Source organism: Hydra vulgaris, chromosome 08, assembly GCF_038396675.1.
Source record: "Hydra vulgaris chromosome 08, alternate assembly HydraT2T_AEP".
In the NCBI taxonomy this organism is placed as follows: Eukaryota; Metazoa; Cnidaria; class Hydrozoa; order Anthoathecata; family Hydridae; genus Hydra; species Hydra vulgaris.
In genome coordinates, this window is record NC_088927.1 from 14,076,421 (window position 1) to 14,100,551 (window position 24,131).

The following is a 24,131-nucleotide window of genomic DNA, read 5'->3' on the forward strand; positions in this document are numbered from 1 at the left end:
ATTAAGAGAAAGAAATACATTCATTATTACTACTATTATTATTTTTTTAAATCACATTCTCTTGTAAACGTTAAAACTCAGGACCTGAGAATTTTCCCTCAAAAATCTCGATGTTAACACACAAGTTGGCTGTATACACACTAATCTTCGCGACTAATTGTTAAAATGAAGTGATATGACGAATAATGACGTCGTTTGTGCTAATAAAGCACTATTAAACTTTAAGAGAATTTCTTATTTAAGTTTTCAGTGCAATATAAAAAATTAAATTATCAAAAATTTACAACAAATATAAGTTAAAAAATGAGAATGAAATAGCAAGTTTTTTTAAAATTACGAATTTGAAGAAATGAAGGGAATGAAAGATGAGAAAATGAAGGTGGTTAATAATTTTATTGTTGAGAGTGATTATTATTATTTGTTTATCGTTGTCAAAGTTTACGTTTACGTTTAAAGAATAACAATTAACAAAGTTTATCTTTTTAAATAATTCCCTAAAATATTTCACTTTTGGTAACCTTTTTACCTTATACACTTTCTTATATTAATAAAAAACGATCCGCCTATCCCTAGTTAGTTTTTTTTTTTTAAACTTTTTTTTTATTAACTTGTTTAATAATATTCTTTTTATTTATTCTGTTCAATTGCGGGATAGTAAGTTACTTTTAAAAAATAAAAAATGTCTATTAAATAACAAATGAAACTTATATTTTACCGATTGATATCATGAGAGTAGCAAACCAATAAATTATTTAAAATAATAAAATTTTTTTCATAAAGGAAAATAATTAACTTTTCATAAAGCGAATTAATTCTAAATAAAAAAACAACCTAAAAAATATATTTATACTTAAAAGACTAAAATAATTGTTTTTGATATTGATTGGTAATTATTGTCAACACCAGAAAAGAATTAATAACAAACTAATTAAATAACACATTTGCTTGCATTTTATAGTTTATATTCGCTCACACGAAACAATAAAAAGTTTTTCAAACGACTACCATTTTTACTAAATTTAAAATTACTTCAACCGCACTTTATAAAAAGCTTTTAAAATTAATTTTAAAATTTTTATAAAACTAAATAAGGATTTACATAATTCCTTCGAGTAAATGCAATTTGGTGTGAACATATCTCGAAAAAATCTCTTAACATTTTATGAAAAATCCTAAAGCAAAAGATTATGACACCAATGAAAAAAATAGGTTTTTATTTTTTTACTGTTAATATTTTAATGAAATTTAAAATGTTTTTCAAGTTTATAAAAACAAATTGTTTTTTAGAGTTCACACTGTAAACATTATACCTTTACATGTGCTAACTTTTAACATTTCACAAAATTAAATACCCACCCCCTGATCTCCTAATGCATTGAAAATTATATTGGAAGATATGGAAAGATTGGAAGATATGGAAAATTATATTGGAAGTAAAAATGTTAAAATAAATTTCGTTTTTGACAATGCTTTAAGACCTCCTAGGTAAAACGAAGGAGTTGCGTTTTTGTAATAATAATACCAAAGGGTTGAACATTCTGATTTAAATTACCACGGGGGTTGAACTCTAGCAAGTATTCTAAAAGCTTTCTAACTTTTTTTTACTTAAATAAAATCCTATTAAAAATATGAATTGCAAACATAATATAAATAATATATATAACAATATTTACAAATAAACAAGTAATAGTATGAAATATTGTTGAAAACAAAGAGAAAAGTGAAAATAAATTAATTTATCTATTATTAACAAGATTTTCCACAAAACACCTGTATTTTACTAAAACAGTTTTTAGGATAACAAAGTTTTGCTTTCATAGACTTGAATGACGCTTTCTAATTATAAAAAACTAATGAATAAATCATTGAAAACACCTCATCTTGCATTAGATCGCGAACAAAAATAGGAATTGTTTTGCTTAAATTTATATATATAGTAAGAAAACAAATAAGTGAGCATATGAACAGGATTATTTAAACTTTAAGTTCAATTATGACTTGATAAACATAAAAGCAAAAACAACAACAAAAACAACAGTTATAATAATATAAAAAATTGTTTGAAATAAATTTTATTAAACATAATATCATACAAAATTATGAATCCTTTTTGATCATGATCGAACTATGAATCTTTTCGATTTTGATCATCACGATTTTCAAATTTAATAAAAAAAAAAAAAAAAAAAAAAAGGTGCGAAAATTTTCATATTTTGAAAAATTTAATAAAAAATGTAAAGTTGTATCTTCCGATAAATGTTTAAATTAAAAACTGGAACTTTCTGTTTTGTTTCAAGGTTATTTATTTGGTTATTTATGAGCATAAAAACCTAGTCGTTATGGACACAAATTTAAAATAAATTCATTTGATTGCAAAAGGTTAAAAACACAGCAGGTGATTGATAAACAGCAGCTTTCTTAAGAAAACTTAAAGAATTTTTAAAGAGTCTTTAACAATAGTTACGTTATAATTTACCGTGAAAATATCTTAATGGCTTGTTTACACTAAAATGAAATACTACCACCCATGGGACTTTTCGCTGTATATCGTAATTCTTTTTTCAATTTAAAAAAAAAGTCTTTTTCTAAACATTAACTTTCACCTTTTACTTATCCGAAAACATTTTTAAGTGGAAAACTTATGAAGGGGTGTTAACCTTTCAAGAGAAAAAAAAAATTATAAAGGGGGTGTTAACCTTGAATAAAAAAAACTTTCCGAAGGGTGTTAATTCTTTTAATTGATGATAACCAATTGATTGCGCATTTTGATTTCATAATTAGTACATTTTAGTTCAAAATTTTATCAGTCCGTGAAGTTTATCGCTTTGTTATAAGTTAGATTATTAGAAATCAATTTAGCTGTAAGATCAGCAATGATTATACGTAATCGTGTAACCTCGGACGAAAGCTCTTGATATGCCTAAACGAAAAATGAAAAATACAATAAGGGAGATAAATTACATAAGCAACCATTGTGCAATAAAGGTTCAAAGAAGTACTTTTGCTATTTTTTAGAAAGAGGGATCAAGTCATGTATATATATATATATATATATATATATATATATATATATATATATATATATATATATATATATATATATATATATATATATATATTATATATATATATATATATATTATATATATATATATATATATATATATATATATATATATATATATATATATATATATATATATATATATATATATATATATAATAGCCTTAGTGTCACCGCTGTCTTAGAGGCAAAAGTAACAAGGAAATTTAGTGAAACCATCTTAAAGACCCATGAAAAATGACACCATTTCAAAGGCTCTATGACTTCCCATCTGAAGTCATCATACTTCAATACAACATTTTGAAACTGATGTGGTCTTCTTCAAAATACACAGAGTGAGCTATCAGAATGGATGGATAGGTATTTCTGTTATAAAGCAATGCAGTTTTAAGGGTCTGGGACAAACTGTCTATAAATTAGGGATGCAGAGGGCCAAAAGAACTCTGGTTTTAAATCTTAACTTTTTCTTGATCTCTGAGTTCAAGAAAAAATTCCTGGATACCAGTCTGGTATCCAGGAGCTCTAAAAGCGTTAAGTAACTTGTTGATCTGCAATAAGAAAAAAATCATGAGATTTTATCACTCTTGTTTTTTTAGCCCGTAGTCTTTGCCACCATTATAAATTTCTGGTTCAAAATTTAATTGATCCTATACCCTAAAAGTATTAATTTTTTCCCAAAAGTAATCCATAAACCTCTTTACATTTTCGGAGCTCCTAGATACCAAAAACCAAAAAAATATAATCGTTTTGCGACTTTCGAATCCAAAGTCCTTTTTGGACTCTGCATCCCTGCTATAAATAGACACCATTTACTTAGAGTTGCATATGAATCCAATAGCTTCAAAAAGATTATACACATTAATGCAGAAGCACAGCCAACTCTTTGACTAAATTAGTTGAAAATGATTGGTGACACTGATCCATGACTTGCATGTTTTTATCTAATATACTACTTGAGCCTTGATATTAGAAGCTCTTGTTAAAACTTGTGAAAAATTTACAAATTTCTGTTTAGGGAAATATGGCCTCTTTTCCGCTTGTAAAACTGTAATTTATACAATCAATATCTTCTTTGTTGTTAGAATTGCTGCTTTCTTATAAAGATGGTTGATTCCTATAATAATCTACTAATATTTATACAGTTTAGTGGAAACAGGCAGCCCGGGGCTGTGCAGTGCTGGTTCAGTTTCTTAAAAGTCATAGAACATTCTGAAAAATTCTTGGATCATCTAGAACACTCTAGCAGTTTAGGAGTATTCTAGAAGTGAGCTCATTATTTAATTTGAATTTAGATTTTTTTTTTAAAACACACAAACTTTAAAATATTGTTCTCCATTTCACAGAAACATAATTTTTGGGAACAACAGCTATTTTATATATGTTTTAGGCAAAACGGATTGGAAAAGCAAACTTTTAAACCAAGGACAAAAAATAAAAATTATGTTATCAATTTAAAACAGTTCTACATAGTGTTATAAAATAGGCACACTTTCTTGGGTAAGATTTTAAAGGTAAATTACTGAGGTAGATTATAAACATTCCTTCTAGTCCAAAAGCAAAAAACTCTTATTGAAGAATACTAAATAGATAAAGATTCAAAATAGAACAAAACTTCAGAACAATGTGACCATTTCTAACCTATTAATATTTATACTATTTGTAAATGACATTTCAAAATTTTGTCAAGTGCCTACTTAAGCCATTTGCTGATGACAGCAAATAATTAACACCATAAAAAATTAGTTTGACATTAAATAACTACATAAAAAACAAGCTGGAAAAAAAAAAGAGAAACGTTGACAATCAAAAAATTATCCAACACATTAACAAACAAGATAATACACACAAACTTATTGTCTATCAACCAAGAGCGAAATTTTGAAAATTAATTAACAAGCAATCTAAAATGGTCAGCCCAATTAATAAAAAAAATGCAATAGCTAAAGCTAATACAGCACTAGTATTATATATTCAGGTATTGAATATTAAGGTACTGAAACCCTTGAATACTTAAATGTGCTTTATACCACATTTGTTAGGCCACACCATGAGTATGGCATTTCTGCATATGCTGCTATCAACAAAGCTTATGAAAAAGTAATTGAACAAGTATAAAGACAGGCCACTGAATTATGACATTAATGGTCCTAAAGTATAAAAAATTACTGTTCAATATTCAATCAAATAAGATCAAAATAAAAGGATAAATGTAATATTTTTTAAAAAAGCACTTGTTTTTATATTACACTATATATCCATTCACTAAACAAGTCTAGCTCTGGTAATTGTGGCATTCCAGTAGGCATAGTTTTTTTTCTTAAACAAAGGGGATATTTGAAACATATTAGTGGATGCAGTTTAAAAATTCAAAACAACTTTTCAAAGAGAAAATTTTTTTTATACAGTTCAGCTATCATGCCGACATAAAATAATGCCCAATAAATGTGAGTCTCTTGTTGTCTCAATGCCACGAAGAGTAGAGGCAGTGTAAGGAGTCCATACAAAGTACTGTGACTTTTTATTATTTTTTCATTATTTTATATGCTGTTTTTTGAATTAATTGTATTGTGTATTATTGTACAATTAATTTTTATAATTAATTGTACACTGATGGTACAAAAGCGGGTTTTTCACTATTAATATTGGGTGGTTGAATCTCTTTAACCATAACTAAGGTTGGTGAATTTCATTCGATGATTTATTGACTTAATCAATTCAAGTTATTTAAATTAACTATATCATTTAATTTAATCAACAAAAAATATTTGTTGTATAATTAACAAACATCCACTATAAAATATGTAAAATAAAGACAAAAAAAAATTACCTTCATGCATTGAGCATTAGACTCAAAGCTTGTGATATTGCTAGCAACTGTTGTTAAATTATCTTCAACATCTGAAACTGTTGGTTGATCTACAATGACATATGCAAATATAAGCAAGTTTTAATTTTACATTTCGATAAAATAAGAAAGTACACTTTTACAGTACAAATTATTATTTGTAAATGCAAAATGCAGACTTGACTGAGCTAAAAAAAAAATGCAGAACTATTTTTAATTAAAAAAGTTAATTCAGACATCAAACAAATATATCACCAAAAATCAATACAAAAATTATTAATAAAATAATTATAGAAAATAAATAATAAAATGTAAAGTATTTATTTTTAATAATAATTCAAATAACAATATAATTTTAAATATTTGAAATTTAAAAAATTAATACGTTTTGATAAGTTTGCTTTTAATATATTCATATAATTTAGTTATATATAAATTTTATACTTTAATGCAAATCAATGATAAAAATTTTATTACTTTTATGTCCAATTTCTGCATCATCAACTAAAAGTCCTTCATCAATAAACAAACTTTTTCTCTTGTTAGAGTACCCTTTAAATGTAATTTCATTATCAGCATATGCTTGCTCTATGTTATTCCATCTTGCTTGTCCCTCAGAAGTTAGGATTGGATAAACTGTTAAAAAATTTATTAACAATTTTATATTTAATAAAACTAAAATAGTATTGCCAGGAATTATTATTATTATATATATAAAAATATTATATATATAAAAATATTATATATATAAAAATATTATATATATAAAAATGCTTACTCTTTTTTTTTTTTACAAAACAAATTTACTTTCTAACATTATTTTGTTATTAAACTGCATTTTTTAATATTCATAAAGTAAATAAAAATATAATTTATAAATATAAACGTCTTTAACAACCTATTTTATCAGTTTACCTAAGTCCATAAAAGAATTTCAATACCATTTCTTTATGTAGTTTTACTATTTTTACTAATTGCTTTATGTAGTTTTACCAATCAAACATAATTGGTTACTGGTTTTATTTAAATTACTGAATTTTGGAATTCAGAAAACTAAAGAACACGGATTTTTATTTAATGTTTATAAAAATTGTTTATTTATCTAAAAAATTATTATCTAAATATTACTTAAAAAATAAAACGTATTTGCAATTCAGAATTTAAAAACAATAAAAATCAAGTGCTTTTACTAGCAAACTAGAAATCAAAACAAATAAAAATTAAGTGTCACTAATAGATCTGTAAAATTAAGGAGATTAAGGTGATGCCATAGATAAAAGAAAAAAGATACGATAATTCTCTTGGTACTGTAATGTTTTTGAGACATGCCTTTGTAATTGTACTCAGTTATAAAGACAGGTCCAAATATACATTCATATATTTTGGAATTCAGAAAACTAAAGAACATGAATTTTTATTTAATTTCATATATTTTTTAATTTCATATATTTTGGATTTCAGAAAACTGAAGAACATGAATTTTTATTTAATTATTTATTTAGTTTATTAATTGTTATAACTTGTTTATATTTTATAAAATGTTATAAATTTCTTGTATTTATAACATTTTATAAATTGTTTTAAAATTTTATAAATACAAGAATTACAAGTATACTTTCATATACAATAAAATTAGGCTTTATTTAAAACATAATAATATTATACAAATATTAAAAGTTTCAAACTTTTATTATATTTTTACAATTACAAAATCTTATAACTGATTTAAATTTTACATCTAAACTGTAACATGTTTTATAGTCTGCATCACATTATGGACATGTAGAATGCAAAAAGAAAAGAGAAAAAGAAATTAGAGGAATATTGAAGAAGAGAAAAAAAGAGGAAGAGGATTAAGAAAGAGGAGGGGAATAAGATTTTTTTTAATAAATTATTTTTCATACCAAATTTCATACTAAAAAAAACACTTGAGGAGGCAGCAATTTTAACACCGGTGAAACAAATATCTTAACTGTTTACAACCCATCAATGTCTGTTTTATTGTGCAACAATTCAATATTAAATGGCTAAAAACCTGATATTTTATATTCATTATATATTCATTAAAAAGTAAAAATTTTAAAACCCAAGTTTTCACATTAAATATGACCTCAGACAATTCAAAATTGTTGTTTGAATAAATTAACAAAACAAATCATTTTAGCTTATATACTACTTGCCGTGATTAGCTAAAATTTGAAACTCATAGAACTTTAAATTACATTTGTCTTAAAAACTTATTTTTTGATCATCCGAAATACTATTACTATAAGAGTTATAAAACAGATTTGTTCTTTGTGTGTCTTTGTTTTATTTTGGCAACCAAGAACAAGTCAAGATTTCATTTAACCTTACATCAAATATTTATCTTAAAATTCAGCATTGCAATTTATGACTGAAATTAGTCATTGTATAACATTTTATATTAATTAGAATACATTTTATTTCTTCCTTAAGCAAAAGGAAGAAATATAATTTTTGAAAAAATTTTTCATAAAATACCAGGCAATCAATAAAGTTCATTCAGTTTTTATTTATTGTTTACTTCTATGAACTATATTTTTTAAACAGGATTTACTGGTGGGGTAATTTTGTGTATAAGTTAAAGTTTTTTTTAAGAAATATCATTCAGTGTATTTGATAATTTTGGTTACTTTGAGTAAAGTGCAAAATATTTAGTATGACCATGTCAATTGCAATTTTATTTAATTTATGTGCTTGTTTATTTAATAAATTCAAACTTGGTCCAAAGCTGCAGAAGCTTGTAATAAGATATGCACTGCTTTTGGAAAACGTACTGTAGTAGAGTGGATGGGTCAGAAATGATTTAGGAACTTTGCTTTTGGAAATAAAAATTTGGAAAATGAACCATGCTCAGGAAGACCATAGATTAAGAATGACAATACCAAGCTAGCTATTGAACAGGATTCAAGTCAGACACATTAAACTCTTGCCTTAAGATTCAATGCGAGTAATAGAACTATTTGCATACATTTGCACCAGCTTAAAAAATGAAAAAGCAAATGGATTCACATGAATTGAATAAAACAAACAAGTTACAGTGTTTTATAATCCATTTTTCATAGCACTTCAACAACCTGTCAAATAATATAAAATAAGTTTTAGCAGAAAAGCAATGATGAACGGATTCATCATTGCTTTCCTGCCACAAATTATTATCGTTCTTTGACTGTGCATTGACCTGCTATGAAAAATGAATTATATTCTGTAAGCGCTATCATTGCTATCTAGTAATGATCAGTTGCTGTTGACTGCAAAATTAAAAGATTTCATTGTGTGTTTGTTAGTTTAAAGCAGAAAAGTTCAAGACTTTAAAATTGTTTTACAGAACAAGCATCTCAGAAAAAGCATGTCAGAAAAATTTTGAGCTTCTACAAAATGGACAAATCATTACTGCTGAAATCTATTCAGTACAGCTGAACAGAGTTTTGGACACTCTAAGTCAAAAATGGCTTGCTTTAACGAACAGAAAAGATGTTGTTTTCCATCAGGGCAATGCAAGACCACACAGAGCATGAATGAGGCAGGACACTCTGGCGCCACTACAATGGGAATTTCTACCTTGCTCTCCATAGTCACCAGACCCTGCCCCAAGTGACTACAACCTGTTTTTGGCCTCAGACAAGCCTTTGAAATAATTATTTGAAGATCGCTGATCAACACTGATTGGCAGAAATGATACAAATCAAAAAGTAGTTGATCAAATTATTTTCTGAACGATCAAATTTTTCTTGAATTTTTACTTTATTTAAAAGTGTACAGTTTAGGTGATGCCAAATTGTTTGTTCGTCTGAATATCAATATTACAATGAATTGCATTTTTAGAAAATCCTATTAATTTTGTGCAATGTTTCTCCAAATATCTCTAAATGCTGTTTGGTACTGAAAAGAAAATCTATTATTAGAACACTAACTATACACTATTGCTTATTCTATACAATAGTGTACATGTGCACTATTGATTTTTGTTTATTGTTTTCAAATTTTAAACTATGAGGGTTAATCATAATTAAAGCTTTTTAAGTGACAATAAAATATTTTTTGTTAGTCAAACAATCATTTTTTATATAATAATCCTTTAAAAAAAAAATGATGCAAATAAAAAACAGTTTCAATAATGTTTTAAGAAATAAATGTTGGTTGCTTTTTGCATGCTTTTACTTTATTATTTTTATACTTTTTATTCAATTTAAATTGTCATGATGTCTATCAAACAAAGTTTTTCCAACCAATCAAAAAATCTCAAAGTTTTTCCAACCAATCATAAACTTGCTTTAAATATTATTTTTCAGACATTCAAAAAAATGTTTGAAAAAAAGTTGTTTGTTAGTTAATAATTCATTTTATTTAAAATAATTCGCTTGATTCAAAAAAAGTTCATTTACATTACAAAATCAACACTATGCTTATTCCTTATTATTTATATATTATTCCTTATTATTTTTGTTTTTTCTTATTGTTTTACTTATTGCAATTCTTGTTTATTGTTAAAAACATTTGCAAGTATCATTAAACCACCTTAAGCAAGTATCATTAAACCACCATAAGCAAGTATCATTAAACCACCTTAAGCAAGTATCATTAAACCACCTTAAGCAAGTATCATTAAACCACCTTAAGCAAGTATCATTAAACCACCTTAAGCAAGTATCATTAAACCACCTTAAGCAAGTATCACTAAATAACCTTCAGCAAGTATCTTTAAATCACCTTCAGCAAATATCATCTTTTTCCATTTAGGCACAAAATCATATAACCCATTTTTTTTGAAATCTTACTTTTGTGAATCTTAAGAAGCTTTTTGAGAATTTTAAGAAGTTTATCTAAACTGTATATGTAATATAATAATTACTTTCTTATCTGAAGATAATCGTAACATAAAAGCATTATTTGTTTACTTAATTAGGTTATTCTCCATAATATGCTGTTAAAAATAGTTGTTAGAAAAAGAAAAAAAAAACCTATCAGTAACCAAAAGTTTTATGGGAAATGATATCATGCACTAATTGCACACTCCTTAATAATGTCTAGATTGATATCTGGAATCACTGCAAACACAGAAACATAGAGAAGTGCATCAAAAAGTTAATTAAAAAACAAATTACTAAACATGTTCTTCTTAACAATATAAAAAGAATGATTATAAATTAAATCCAGAAAAGTCCGAGAATAATTGATCTGAGAACAAATTTGCTGCTAAACTACCGATTAAAAAAGAAATTTTGAATGATCAAGAAAGAGAATGATGCATAGCCAAACAATGATGCATAGCCACATCTTAAACAAATAAGTGACTACTTCCATGAATCATATATCTGGTGGGTTGAAACAGCAGAAGGCATACAATTTAAAGATGTCTCTAAAAAGAACTAGCCTGTTTAAAATCATTTCCGTGCAATCAGAAGAATTATTTAAACGACTATTTGAAAGATAAGAAATATTATACTTTCAAAAAAAAAAAATTAAATTTATGATAGAAGCATTAAATACAGAATGTTATTACAAATTTCTACTTTTATAAACTGTAAAACTTATGCAAAATGATTACTCAATCTGAGATGGAGGGAGTTGTCACCAATGCATTAAAATACCTTTCTTAGTATTTATAAATTTTCAATAAAACTTATTTGAAATAAACTATTATTGCTTTGAATTCAATATAATAATTTTGTAAAGAAAGTTATGTGATTTTCAGAACATTCATACATTATTCTATTTACCTTGGTTTTATTATTCAATAATTAATTTAATGCAATCTCAAACCCATTCCTCAAAAATCTACATATAGTAAATGAACATATATTTAATTATTTGGAATGTATACATGTTCTTTAATGCACTGGTAAAATAATTTTTTTAGGCACTGTGTATTCAAACTCAATTTTTTTGTGAAACTGCTCCTCATATATGTTGTTTTACAAAGTATTTGTTATTCTGCAAAGTATTTGTTATTCTGCAAAGTATTTGTTATTCTGCAAACATTCAAGAAAAAAAATAAATAAAAAAATAATTAAAAATTTTTTAAAATTAAAATGAAAAGATTTTGTCTTGTGGTTTCAACCATGATAAAGTTTAAAAAAATCGAGGAAAAATACTAAAATGCATTCATTCTTTTTAGATAACTCTATACATTTATATTTAACATGCACCTATCTATTAGAAATTTATACCAGTATCCTTTTTTCGTTCTCAAGAAAACAAATGTCACAGTTGCAAATCTATTTGTTCTTGCAAGCAAAAAAAAAAAAAATATTTTTTATTAAATTACAAAATGCATTATTTTTATTTCTTCAAAAACCTATCAAACAACATAACTTATATCTGAGTTATTTATTGATTTTAAAGTGTTTTTTTAAACTTGTTTTTCAATTTGAAATTAAATTATTTAATATAATGCTGGATACCCTCTCTTAAAAATACAACCAACATCCTAATTGCTTAAATAAAAGTAAAGAATATTTTTAGTAAAGAGACAGTTAAACAGCTAACTTATTGATGGATATTATACTGCTTGGCCAAAAAATTAATAAAAATGTTCAACAAGATCAGAGCAGCAGCAGCAGCAGCAGCAGCAGCAGCAGCAGCAGCAGCAGCAGCAAGGAAATCAAAAAACATTCAAAAGTATTAGAGGAAATAAAAATAATTCATTTTAATTGTACATTTAATTGTGTGTACCAAATACAAACAGGTATCTTCATTAAACAAAAAAAAACAAAAAAAATTGAACAATTTAATAAAAACTTGTAAAAATGTAAAAGAAAAATAACTTTTAAAGAATTTAAAAATGATAAAAAATCAATTTATTTTGATTGTAAAGTTTAGATTTAACACTCACCTTTATACTTTATGTTTTTATCTTTGACATATACAGTTTTGTTTGTATTAGTTTTGGCTTAAGAATTTCATTTTTCTTTTAATTTTAAAAAACTTTGAAACTATTATTTAAAAAGTAATTTAATCTATTTTTTACATAAAAATTATTGAAATAAGAATCATTTTAAAATTATTTATAAATATGAAGTTTTCAAATAAAAACAAACTCTTTATTTTGCATAGGATACTCTATTTAAATTTTCAGTAATAATAAATTAAACTTCGGATTTAAACATATTAAAATAATGTTAAAACTTATTTTAAAAAGAATATTTAAAAAAGTACTTAACATATTTTATTTTTAAATATCATACACTTATCAAAAAATAAAATATTTTATGTTTTTAACATTTAATCATTACAATTTCAACTTATACGATATTATATGGCACTATTTCTTATTTTTTCTTTATTTTGAAATTTATTTTAAACACTATGAGGTTCACATGCGTGTACATACAGTTTTGTATACATGACATATGTAAGTATATTCACCAACATGCATGACATATGTGAGTATATTCACAGAGTTTTGCTAATAATTGCAGCAGTTTTAATAAATATATTTCTTGTTTTAAAAAATAAGTTCCTCAACTAAGGACAATGGATTTACAAGTTTGTCCTGGAAATATTAGTTCATCACAAGATGGAACATCATTGTTCTTTTTACAGCATTGATATTATTAATTTAAAACTACACATGAATAGCTTTTTTGGCATATAAGTGACAAATATATTTGTTATTTATATAATTAGGCTTGTAAATCAAGCCGAACGAGCCAAGCTTGCCAGGGCTCGGCTTGGCTCGTTTACATATTAAGAGTGTTCAGGCTCGGCTCGAGCTTGTTTCGAACATAAGATTCTTTGTTCAAGCTCGGCTCGTTAAGAATTAGTATTGTTTGGGCTCGGCTCGTTTTACATGTTGCTCAAGCTCGACTGGTTTAAAACTTGAAATAATTATTGTAACCTGTTAGTTTAAAGCTCGTTTAGTAAAAAAAAATTATTCGTTAAAGGCTCGTCTGTAAATAATGCAAGTCCAAATCAACAAACAACATAAACAATCCTATAGTCTATTAAACATGCAAATAAACAACATACTGAAATAAGATCCCACAAATCTAATAGTTCAAAATAAAAGTTAAAACTAATAGTTCAATGTTCAAACTTAATGTTCAAAGTTCAAACATAATGTAAACTCTCACAAACATAATAATTTCTATTAAACACTGCACTCTTATTGTTCAAATTACATTTTCACAAATATAAGTCTTGCTCTCATTGCATTGGATAAATAAATAAATAAATATATATATATATATATATATATATATATATATATATATATATATATATATATATATATATATATATATATATTCGAGCTTTAATCGAGCCTATATGAACGAGCCTATGATGTTCAAGCTTGGCTCGTTTAATAAACGAGCCTAATTTTTTGTTCAAGCCCGGCTCGTTTACCATTCGAGCCGAACATGAACAAGCTCTTGTAGAGCCGATCACCGTTCACGAACACGAGCCAGGATTTACAGCCCTATATATAATTATTTTTTTACCACATTGGGAATTAATTGAAACTTAAAATCTTTAAATACAAAAAAATAAAATCTTAAATACAAAAAAAAAAATAAAAATTTTATGCAAATTTTCAATTTTTGTATTTAAGATTTTATTCAATTTGTAAACAAACATAATACATCCAATAATAAGTATTAATATGTACCATAAAATATATCTTCAGGACAAGCAAAAGGTGTCTGAAAAGTCATTTCATATCTACACATAGATGGCTCCTTAACATGTAATATGTTGTTTACTTCTCCACATGTGATGTTAACCTGTTAACTATACTTATTTTTATAAAATTGTAAGCATATTACAATTATAAAAATTTATTTAAAACTTCTTAGAAAAAATATTAACTTTTTTAATGGAAAAAACTTTCTAACTTGTTTAGCAAAATACAAACTTATTTACAAAATACCAACCTATTTATTAAAATACCAGTGTATCCATCAAAATACCAGTATGCTTATCAAAATACCAGTATATTTATCAAAAGACTAGTGCATATACCAAAAAACCTTATTTATCAAAATAAAAACTTATTTACCAAAAAAAAACAAATTAACTACCAAACTGATTTTACTCATTGAACAAAATAACGAATAATTAAATGTGAAATACAATATATTAAACTTCATAATCTAAATGAATCTTTGCAAGGAATGAATCTCTACAGAAAAAGATTCAAAAAAAGTTCACAAGCCAGAGAAAAAACAAAATTTCGACATATCTTTAAGAATGATAAATAATAATACAATACATAAATACAATACAAGAAACAATTTGAATTTTTTTTCTGATAAAATAAAAATAAAAAATAGAAACCTTAATTTCTCTGTCTAGCGAACCTGCACACATATCTCCATGAACCATATGCATATATTTGAATGTGTTATTTTCTATATCCCATTCTTTCCAAACACTAGAATCAAATCCCATATATAATGTATATGAGTAAAAATTGTTAAATATATATATATATATATATATATATATATATATATATATATATATATATATATATATATATATATATATATACGTAACACATGGAAAAAAAAATATATATATATGTATATATATATATATATAAACACGCACACACATAAAGTGCTTTAAAAAGAAATAGGTTTAAACGCTAAATTCTGAAGTAAATTTGCTTCAGAAACAAGAGATCTGTGGCAGTGACGGATCCAGTGGCAGTGACGGATCTATTTCTGGTGTTTAAGATAGCTAACATGGAGCAAAGCATCCAAATCCAAACATCTGTATGTTCATACTTTATAAATTTATATGTCAAATAATGATGCTTTTTAAAAAGTTACAATGATTGGAGGGTGGGAACAAAAAAGGCCTAATATGTTAGACCCTGTGCCCCAAACATGAGAGCAACAAGTTGATGAAATATTTTTTTTGCTATTCTTAACTAAATTTATATTCATTGATAAATTTTAAATATTATTTTGCAATCTCTAAGCATTCAAAAATTATGACCATATAAAATCTGTAAACCTCTCAAATTGAGGGGAGTTTAAACTTTTTATGGTCATAATTTATGAACACTGAGAGATAATACTATGAAATTTAAAACTTATCCATCAATATAAACTTAATTAGGAATAGAAAAAAAAATTATTTTAATAACTTGTTGCTCTCATGTTTGGGGCAGGGGGAATAAAAATTTAAGAGCTTTTTTAGTTCTCAGCCTCCAATCATTGCAATATTTCGCAAAGAATCATTATTTGACATAAGTATAAACATACAAATACTTGGAGTTTGCGTCTTGTCTGTTAGTTATCTTAAACACCAAAAATGCTGGATCCTTCACTGATCTGTGGTTCGATGCCTACTCTAAGCTTTTTTTCGACATAAATCAAGCGTAAACTTCCAAGTTAAATTCTCTTCTGTTGTGCTCTGTGATGCAACCATTAGTTCTTCTTGGAGCACCTAAAATAACCACAGAAAAATGTGTAAATATACTTTTAAATCAAATTGATACATCTAATTTTGAGCTTGAAAAGGATCTCACTTCTGCTACGGCATGGGGCTCACAGTGGCTGGTGAACTTCAATATAGATAAAACTCAATTTTTTTCAGCCAATCTTTATCGCAATAGTTTAGATCTTTCTATATTTATGAACATTGATGAACTCAAAGAGTCATCTACTCTTCATCTTCTAGGATTAACTCTTACTTCCAATCTTTCTTGGAAACCATATATCAAATCAGTTGCAAAATTAGCATCTGCTAAGGTTGCATCTCTTTATCGAGCTCGTCACTTTCTTACTTCGGATTCTATTCTCTATCTCTATAAATCTCAAATCCGGCCTTGTATGGAATACTGTGCTATATCTGGAGCAGATCTTCTAACAATGCCCTTTCTCTTTTAGACAAGGTGCAAAAACGCATTGTAAACATAGTTGGACCTGCTCTTGCAGCCAACCTCCAACCATTATCACATCGTTGTAATGTTGCTTCTCTTTCTCTTTTCTAAAAATACTATAATGGGCACTGCTCTAAAGAGCTAGCGCCTCTTGTGCCATCTACTAAAATTCATTCTCGTGTTACTCGTCATGCAATTAAGTCTCATCCTTTTTCTGTGACTGTTCTTAAGTGCTTCAAAAAGGCTTATTCGTCTAGTTTTTTTCCTCGAACATCAGCTCTTTGGAATTCGCTTCCTTCATCTTGTTTTCCTGATTCATATAATTTGCAATCCTTTAAGTTGTCCGTCAATCATTATCTTGCTCTACAATCTTCATCTTTTTTCTTTCGGTAACTTCCAACTTTTATTAGTGGCTGCTTGCAGCCTTGTTGGAAGCGAAGATGTTTAAATAAAAAGAAAAAAAGTTTAGTTTACGACAAAAGATTAAAAGTCCTTTACCTAATCTTTTAAGGAAATCATTTAGATTTGGATTTGTTTGATCCAAGGCTCCAGTAACAGCATTTAAAAAAAAAAAAACATCATTTGATACCAAAATGAGGTAAAAATCATAAAGTTTGTTGTATGACTCGAAAGAAGCTCAACAAAAAATCACTTTACAATAGCCAAAGTGTTAACTTATCTATTGTAATCAGTGATAGATACAACATAATTCTTAAACTACTAAGCACAGTGTTTTTTTTGGCACTTAATAAATATTAAACACATTAAGAAAATATTGTTGAACAAATTAACTGGATTTGACATCAGAATCTATTTGCGCCAACGCTTGGAAATTGCTCTAAATTTTTTCAAAAATCATAAAAAGCGTAACTTCGAACAATCGACTTCTACCAAGAAAAAAAAAAAAATTTTTTTAATTAAATATGCCACTATGCCACTCATATATATATATATATATATATATATATATATATATATATATATATATATATATGTATGTGTATATATATATATATATATATATATATATATATATATATATATATATATACACATACATATATATATATTATATATATATATATATATATATATATATATATATATATACATATATATATGTATAGAACCCTTAGATGTTGTCCGAAAGTTTTTCCATATATTGTTGACAAAAAGTAAAAAAAGTTAAAATGCAAGACCGGAATTTTCTTTTTTATTAATGATAGATTGCCTGCCCCAACCAAACCCTCAGTCGATGTAGCAGCACTCCCTTGCGGGTCAGGCTATTTGTCAGTCAATGTAGCAGAACTCCCTTGCGAGTCAGGCTATTTGTCAGTCGATGTAGCAGCACTCCCTTGCGAGTCAGGCTATAAGATAGTCGTTGTAGCAACATTTCGCACATGATTTACAGTAAAAAAAATAAAAATAAAAACATTTTATTAAAAAAATAAAAATAAAAACATTGTTTATATTGTTAAAAACATTCTGGTCAATTAAATTTGCGTTTTTGTGGTTTTTTTATATAACAATTTATTTGTAATTAAATTAATGGTTTTGACTTTCGTCCAACACGAAAATGTTGGACGAAAGTCAAAAGTAATTAAAAGTGACGTATGTGTTGGCGTAAGAATCACTTTTTTCCTTCCGCTCTTCCCAAAGACAACAAACTATAGATCTATATATATACATATGTATATATACATACATATATATATATATATATATATATATATATATATATATATATATATATATATATATATATACATGTATATATATATATATATATATATATATATATATATATATATATATATATATATATATATATATATATATATATATATATATATATATATATATATATATATATATATATATAGTCCAGCTACTAACAAATGTACAACAATATAGTTTGATATTTATTTTTTTAATATTTAAAGTTTGATATTTAAATTTTCTGCTTTAACTAAAACGAGTTTTAGTTAAAGCAGAAAATTTAAAATTTGTAGAAAAAACAATTTTATAAATTTAAACTCTTTCTGTCTTCTTTTTAAAATTGTTTTAAAAAGAAGACCAGAAATTGTTGAAATTAAACTGTTTTAGGTGGACACCAGGTTGACACAAAATTTAGAAACAGGTTTTGAGAATCCGGCAAATGTGGGAAAATTCAACATAAAATTCAAAGAAAAATAAAATTTCAAATGTCGACCTTTGCTTAGAAATGTGAAAAAAATACAGCATTTTACCATTTTATTAAGAACTCAAATAAATCATTAAATTGCCAATTTTATTATAATTATTTATTCAGATTAATGAAATGTTCTTGTTTACTTATTTATTTTATTTGATTTGTTTATTATTTAAACAAAAATTTACCATTAAACAATTTGTTTACTATTTAAATAAAAGGTTCATAACTATAATTGAATTAAAATGTTTGTTTTGCTATCTTTATTTTTATTAGATTATTATTTTTATTTTATTAGATTATTAAGAATTTAAATAAATTGTTAGCTTTATAGTTGGTTTTTTCTAATATTTTATTTAAAATTTAATCAAAACGTTTATTTTATTGTTTTATTTTGAATATTTTATTTTAAATTTAAATAAAACATTCTTTTGTTCCTTTTTTACAGGAAATTTTAATTACAAAAAACAATTTGATCAAAATTAATTTAAAAAAAAACGCAAGCACTTTTTGGAATGTGTATAAAAACAACTTTATATACATCAGCTTAAGTATAAATTATGAAAAATTAAATTTTAAGTGCTCAAGGTGAGCATCAAAAACACTCAATTTATACATATAATACCAATATCAAAATATAAAATGTTTTTTTTTAGAAATCATAAAACTTTAAATGACATTATTAATTACAGTTTAACTAAAAAAATTTTTTATATAAAAATAACTTCATAGTACTTAGGAATCCCTTTAACAAAAAATACTCATACTTTGATCTTCCAAATTATCAAAGAGAAGAGCTAGCTTAGAGCTTCAGAGCCACCTCTCACTTCAGAGCCACCTAGAAATATTTCAGCTCCAGCTCCGGCTTAACTCCTTGTAAAAACACTAACTCTAGATGGCTCCGGCTCCAGCTCCAAAGCCCTGGTCTTAATTACCAACTGTCAAAACATTATTGATGGTAAATTTGTATGTTTGTCAAATTATAGAAAAACACCAAAATAATTTTAGCAGCAAAGTTTCTTGTCAGTAGCATTTTTTCCTAGAAAATTATGTAGCTGAGCAGGAAATTTTCCTAGGAAATAATGCCGCAGCATTAAAACAATCTTCCATATTTTAAAATATTTGACCATTATCTGGTTATCAAACAAAATCATATGAAATCCAAACTTTGTTCATATTTAGACTTTATTTACTGATTAGATATACATCAAATTTATATTTTTTAAATGAAAAAACATTATTTTTCCACCTGATAATCTCTTTAAAAAAAAAAGATTAAAATTAAGTTAATATAAAAATAATTAAAAAAGCTAATATTAAAATGATTAATTAGAAAAACTTTTTGTCTATGAATGATTTCATATTTATTTTTAAAATCAAACTTAGTCATCTTATTTCTTGTTTTTTACAATCTTTTCACTTTATTTTATTCTTTTTTTTCAAGTTCTTTTACTGTGATTAATGTTCAGATTAATAACATTAAGTAAATGTCTACCTATAAAAACAATTAAAAAAAAATCAAATTTGAAAGTGTAGTAGATATTTGAAACACTCTTTTTTTTTAGCTCGAAATGGAGAAGTGGGGACCCAAAAAATTATCAAAAAAAACCTTTTTTTGTCCAAAACCTATTTTTACATAAATAATCAATTGTACAAAACTATTGTAGAAATTCAATTAAAAAAAAAAAAAATAAATTACTTGTTGCTTTTCTTAAATAATATCAAAATAAAAATAATTACCCAAGAACACCGCGAAAGGCATTCCATTTGTAACTTTGTTCACGCTGTGTAACATTTGCAAATGGACAAAACTCGTATTTATAACTAAAGTAATAAAATAAAATTTTACTTTTTTTTTTTTTAGTCGACAAGAGAATTTTTAGTCATAAAGAAGACAAAATAAATCAATTTATTACAATTAAAACAATGCCTAATTGAAGACTAATAAAACCTTGATTTTATAAACTTTATTACTATATATTTATTGATATTTTTAAATTTTAGAATATTTCAAAGTAGTATCAATAACGTCTAGGTTATAGTATATTATATATATTTTTAAACAAATTTAAAAATAAAGGAGAGCAACATAGGAGAGTAATGTAAAGCTCCAATGTTTGAAGAAAAAAATTAGTTGTATAAATGTTTTTTAAAAAAGTTTTTAGTTGATCAAGAGAGATTTTTAGTTGATTATGAAAGCGCAAGTTGATAAAAGAATATAAGTTTTATATTAAAATCTATATAAAAAGCATGAGAACTAACAGAAGACTCAAAAACTATAAATAAAAAAACATAGTCATAAAACCAATTCATATAAGAATATGAAGAGAAAATTTCATAGCATTGAAGTGTGAGGTAAAACACTAGTTGAATAAACATTTTTAGAGCACAAGGGAGCAGATACAGTAAAAGGATGTAACTTAGCTAATTAACAAGTCGCTCAAGACTAAGTTTTGGTTGATGTAACAAGTGGTGATAGCTTGCTTGAGTAGCAATCATGAGAGAATTTGTAGAAAAGAAAAACAGATGCAACCATTATGATGATAACGGAGCCTTATGGATACCCTTGTTATAAAGTTAATATATAAAAAACCATTGCAAACAAATCACAATAATAGCTTTCAACAAACAGATCAAAAGATTTGTTTTAAAGTCGTGATGTAGACTTCATCATTTTGATATAGACCAAGCCTAAGAGCACAAATTAATGCAGGCCTTGTTACACAATAAGCCATATAGACTGCCAGGTTCAAACTTTCACCACCTCTAGTTTTTTAAAATATAGTTTATATCAATGCTTTTTAAGTGCAACATAAATCTGAAGTCAATCAGGAGAGTTAAGTAATTAATTTTATAAAATCATAAAAGAATAAAGAATTAATCTTGAAACAATTAAATCCACCAATGATAGAGAAAAAATGTTAGAGAATAAAACAAGGGGCAGTGTTTATGGTTGAATTAAAACAGTCTGTTTATGCAGTTTGTTTGGAGAAAAAATTAAAAAAATATATAATTCATAAAACTTAAAAGGAACCCAAGCCTTCAAGACATGTTGTGTTCATATTAAAGAGAATGATAAAAAAAAAAATGTTTAGGCTAAATTTTTTAAAACATCATTTGCTGGAGAAGGGATGAAGCATTAATCTGTCAAACTGAATTCTCAAGTATATAAGTTATCATTTATTCAAGTTCAATAAATAATACATAAATAATTTTAAAAAATGAATTTTTTATGAAGTATATATTTTTGAAAAAATGTTTAAGCTAAATTTTTTTGATTAAAACAAAAGAATAAATGCATACCAAGAAAAACTTTCTCTTACAAATAAAATGTAGTTAAGATTTATATTTTTTTGGTAAACTCTCTAAAGTCATTATCAAAAGTACAACCATCTACAGCAAATAAAATGAAGAAGAAAATGATTTGGCCTGAATACAATGAAGAGTTTATTGTCTAAATACAATGAAGAGTTTATTGTCTGAATACAATGAAGAGTTTATTGTCTGAATACAACGAGGAGTTTATTGTCTGAATACAATGAAGAGTTTATTGTCTGAATACAATGAAGAGTTTATTGTCTGAATACAATGAAGAGTTTATTGACTGAATACAATGAAGAGTTTATTGTCTGAATACAATGAAGAGTTTATTGTCTGAATACAATGAAGAGTTTATTGTTCGCTCAAATGCACACTGTTCAAATTGTTAAAAAACATCTTATTTACTGGAGAAGGGATCAAGCATTAATCTGTCAAACTGAATTCTTAAGTATACAAGTTATTATTTATTCAACTTCAAGTAATACATAAATAATTTTAAAAAAAGAATTTTTTATGAAGTACATATTTAAATTAGGTTGAGAGGCCAAGAATTAAACATAGTATGGAACTTAGTGGTATTATTAAATCATCTTATTTTAAAACACAAGCTGTAGAATCTCCAAAGGATAACATGTGCAGTGTTTGCTATACTCTCCTCGCAAGAGGTTTATGATTAAATGTAAAAATACTTGATAAGTAAATTAAAAGTTGTCCATTATTCATTTATAAATTTCAATAAAAAAAAACTTATTTTAAAGTATATTAACTTAATAGTTAATTTTATTCCTCATGTTGTCATAAGAACTACTCTAGTCAGACTGTTTTGAACATAATTAATTTGTCAGAAAAACTTGATCCCACGTCATGTGAGTAAGTTGCTTCAGGCAAATTAAAAAAAAGGAAAGACATTGATAGAGGCCAGCCCTTTAAAATATCTACAGGTATATAAGTTTTTATGTCATTATATATTTTTATAGAAGTTTTAAAGGCATATAATTAACAAAACATAATTAATAAGCATTATTAAGCATAATAAGCTTATAAAAATTAATAAGTTTGTTATGCTAAATTAATAAGCATAAATAAGCATTACCGTGATTAAACAATCGTTTTGCTTGCTAACAGCTTTTTTAAATATTTGAATTTGTAAATTTAAGTTAAGAGTAAGTAAAAAATAATAAAATATAATTTAAATAGTTTATATAAAATTTATTTTTAAGTTGGGAACCCATTAACTTTAACTGTTACTAAAGATAATAAATCTTCTAGAAAATCTTTAAATCAGACATCATTCCAAATATTGCTGGAATTAGCTTCTGTACTGAAATTAACAAAAATCAAGCAAAAAAAAAATTGTTATAAAGCCTGCCTAAAAATCTGGGATCATCTACTGTTGCTGACATGACATGTCAACAACAGTTATCCTTGCCAGTTCATCTTGCCGTGCCAGTTAACCATGTAGTTAGCATGATGACATCATTAAAACAAGAAATTGAATCTTAATGTAAAAAAGAACAAAAGATATAGTATTTATTCATGACACTCATGAATTTATTCTTTGTATTATAATGGAATGAGGCTTGGATCCTTACACTTGTATGGTAAGTGTACCCATTGATCAAGTTCAAGGATTTCTGAAAGTAATTAAAATGTCTTTGATAAGACCAATAAAAATGAGATGATATTGACAGTGGATTAAAAAGTGATTTATTCTTGCTATTGTAGAAGATGTTTTTTGAGACAATCAAAACCTACAAAAAATGTTGAGTAAATTAAATGTAGATGATGTTGCGTATCATCTTGGATTTAATTTAAAATGTGCTAACAGCATCTTAAGGATATTATCTCATTT

At 25.5% G+C, this 24,131-nt stretch overlaps 1 protein-coding gene across 1 annotated transcript in view; it reads right to left on the reverse strand.

The window, feature by feature from the left end:
- Nucleotides 1–2,712: 2,712 nt before the first annotated feature.
- LOC100197439 (N-acetylglucosamine-1-phosphotransferase subunit gamma) overlaps nucleotides 2,713–24,131 on the reverse strand; it is a 44,134-nt gene continuing 22,715 nt past the window's right edge. Inside the window, exons 6-11 of the mRNA XM_065803133.1 lie at nucleotides 20,699–20,782; nucleotides 15,210–15,306; nucleotides 14,542–14,656; nucleotides 6,387–6,545; nucleotides 5,892–5,980; nucleotides 2,713–2,920 (exon numbers count right to left, since the gene is read on the reverse strand). Of these exons, the coding sequence (XP_065659205.1) occupies nucleotides 2,804–2,920; nucleotides 5,892–5,980; nucleotides 6,387–6,545; nucleotides 14,542–14,656; nucleotides 15,210–15,306; nucleotides 20,699–20,782 (661 nt within the window). The 3' untranslated portion in view covers nucleotides 2,713–2,803. The remainder of the gene's footprint in view (nucleotides 2,921–5,891; nucleotides 5,981–6,386; nucleotides 6,546–14,541; nucleotides 14,657–15,209; nucleotides 15,307–20,698; nucleotides 20,783–24,131) is intronic.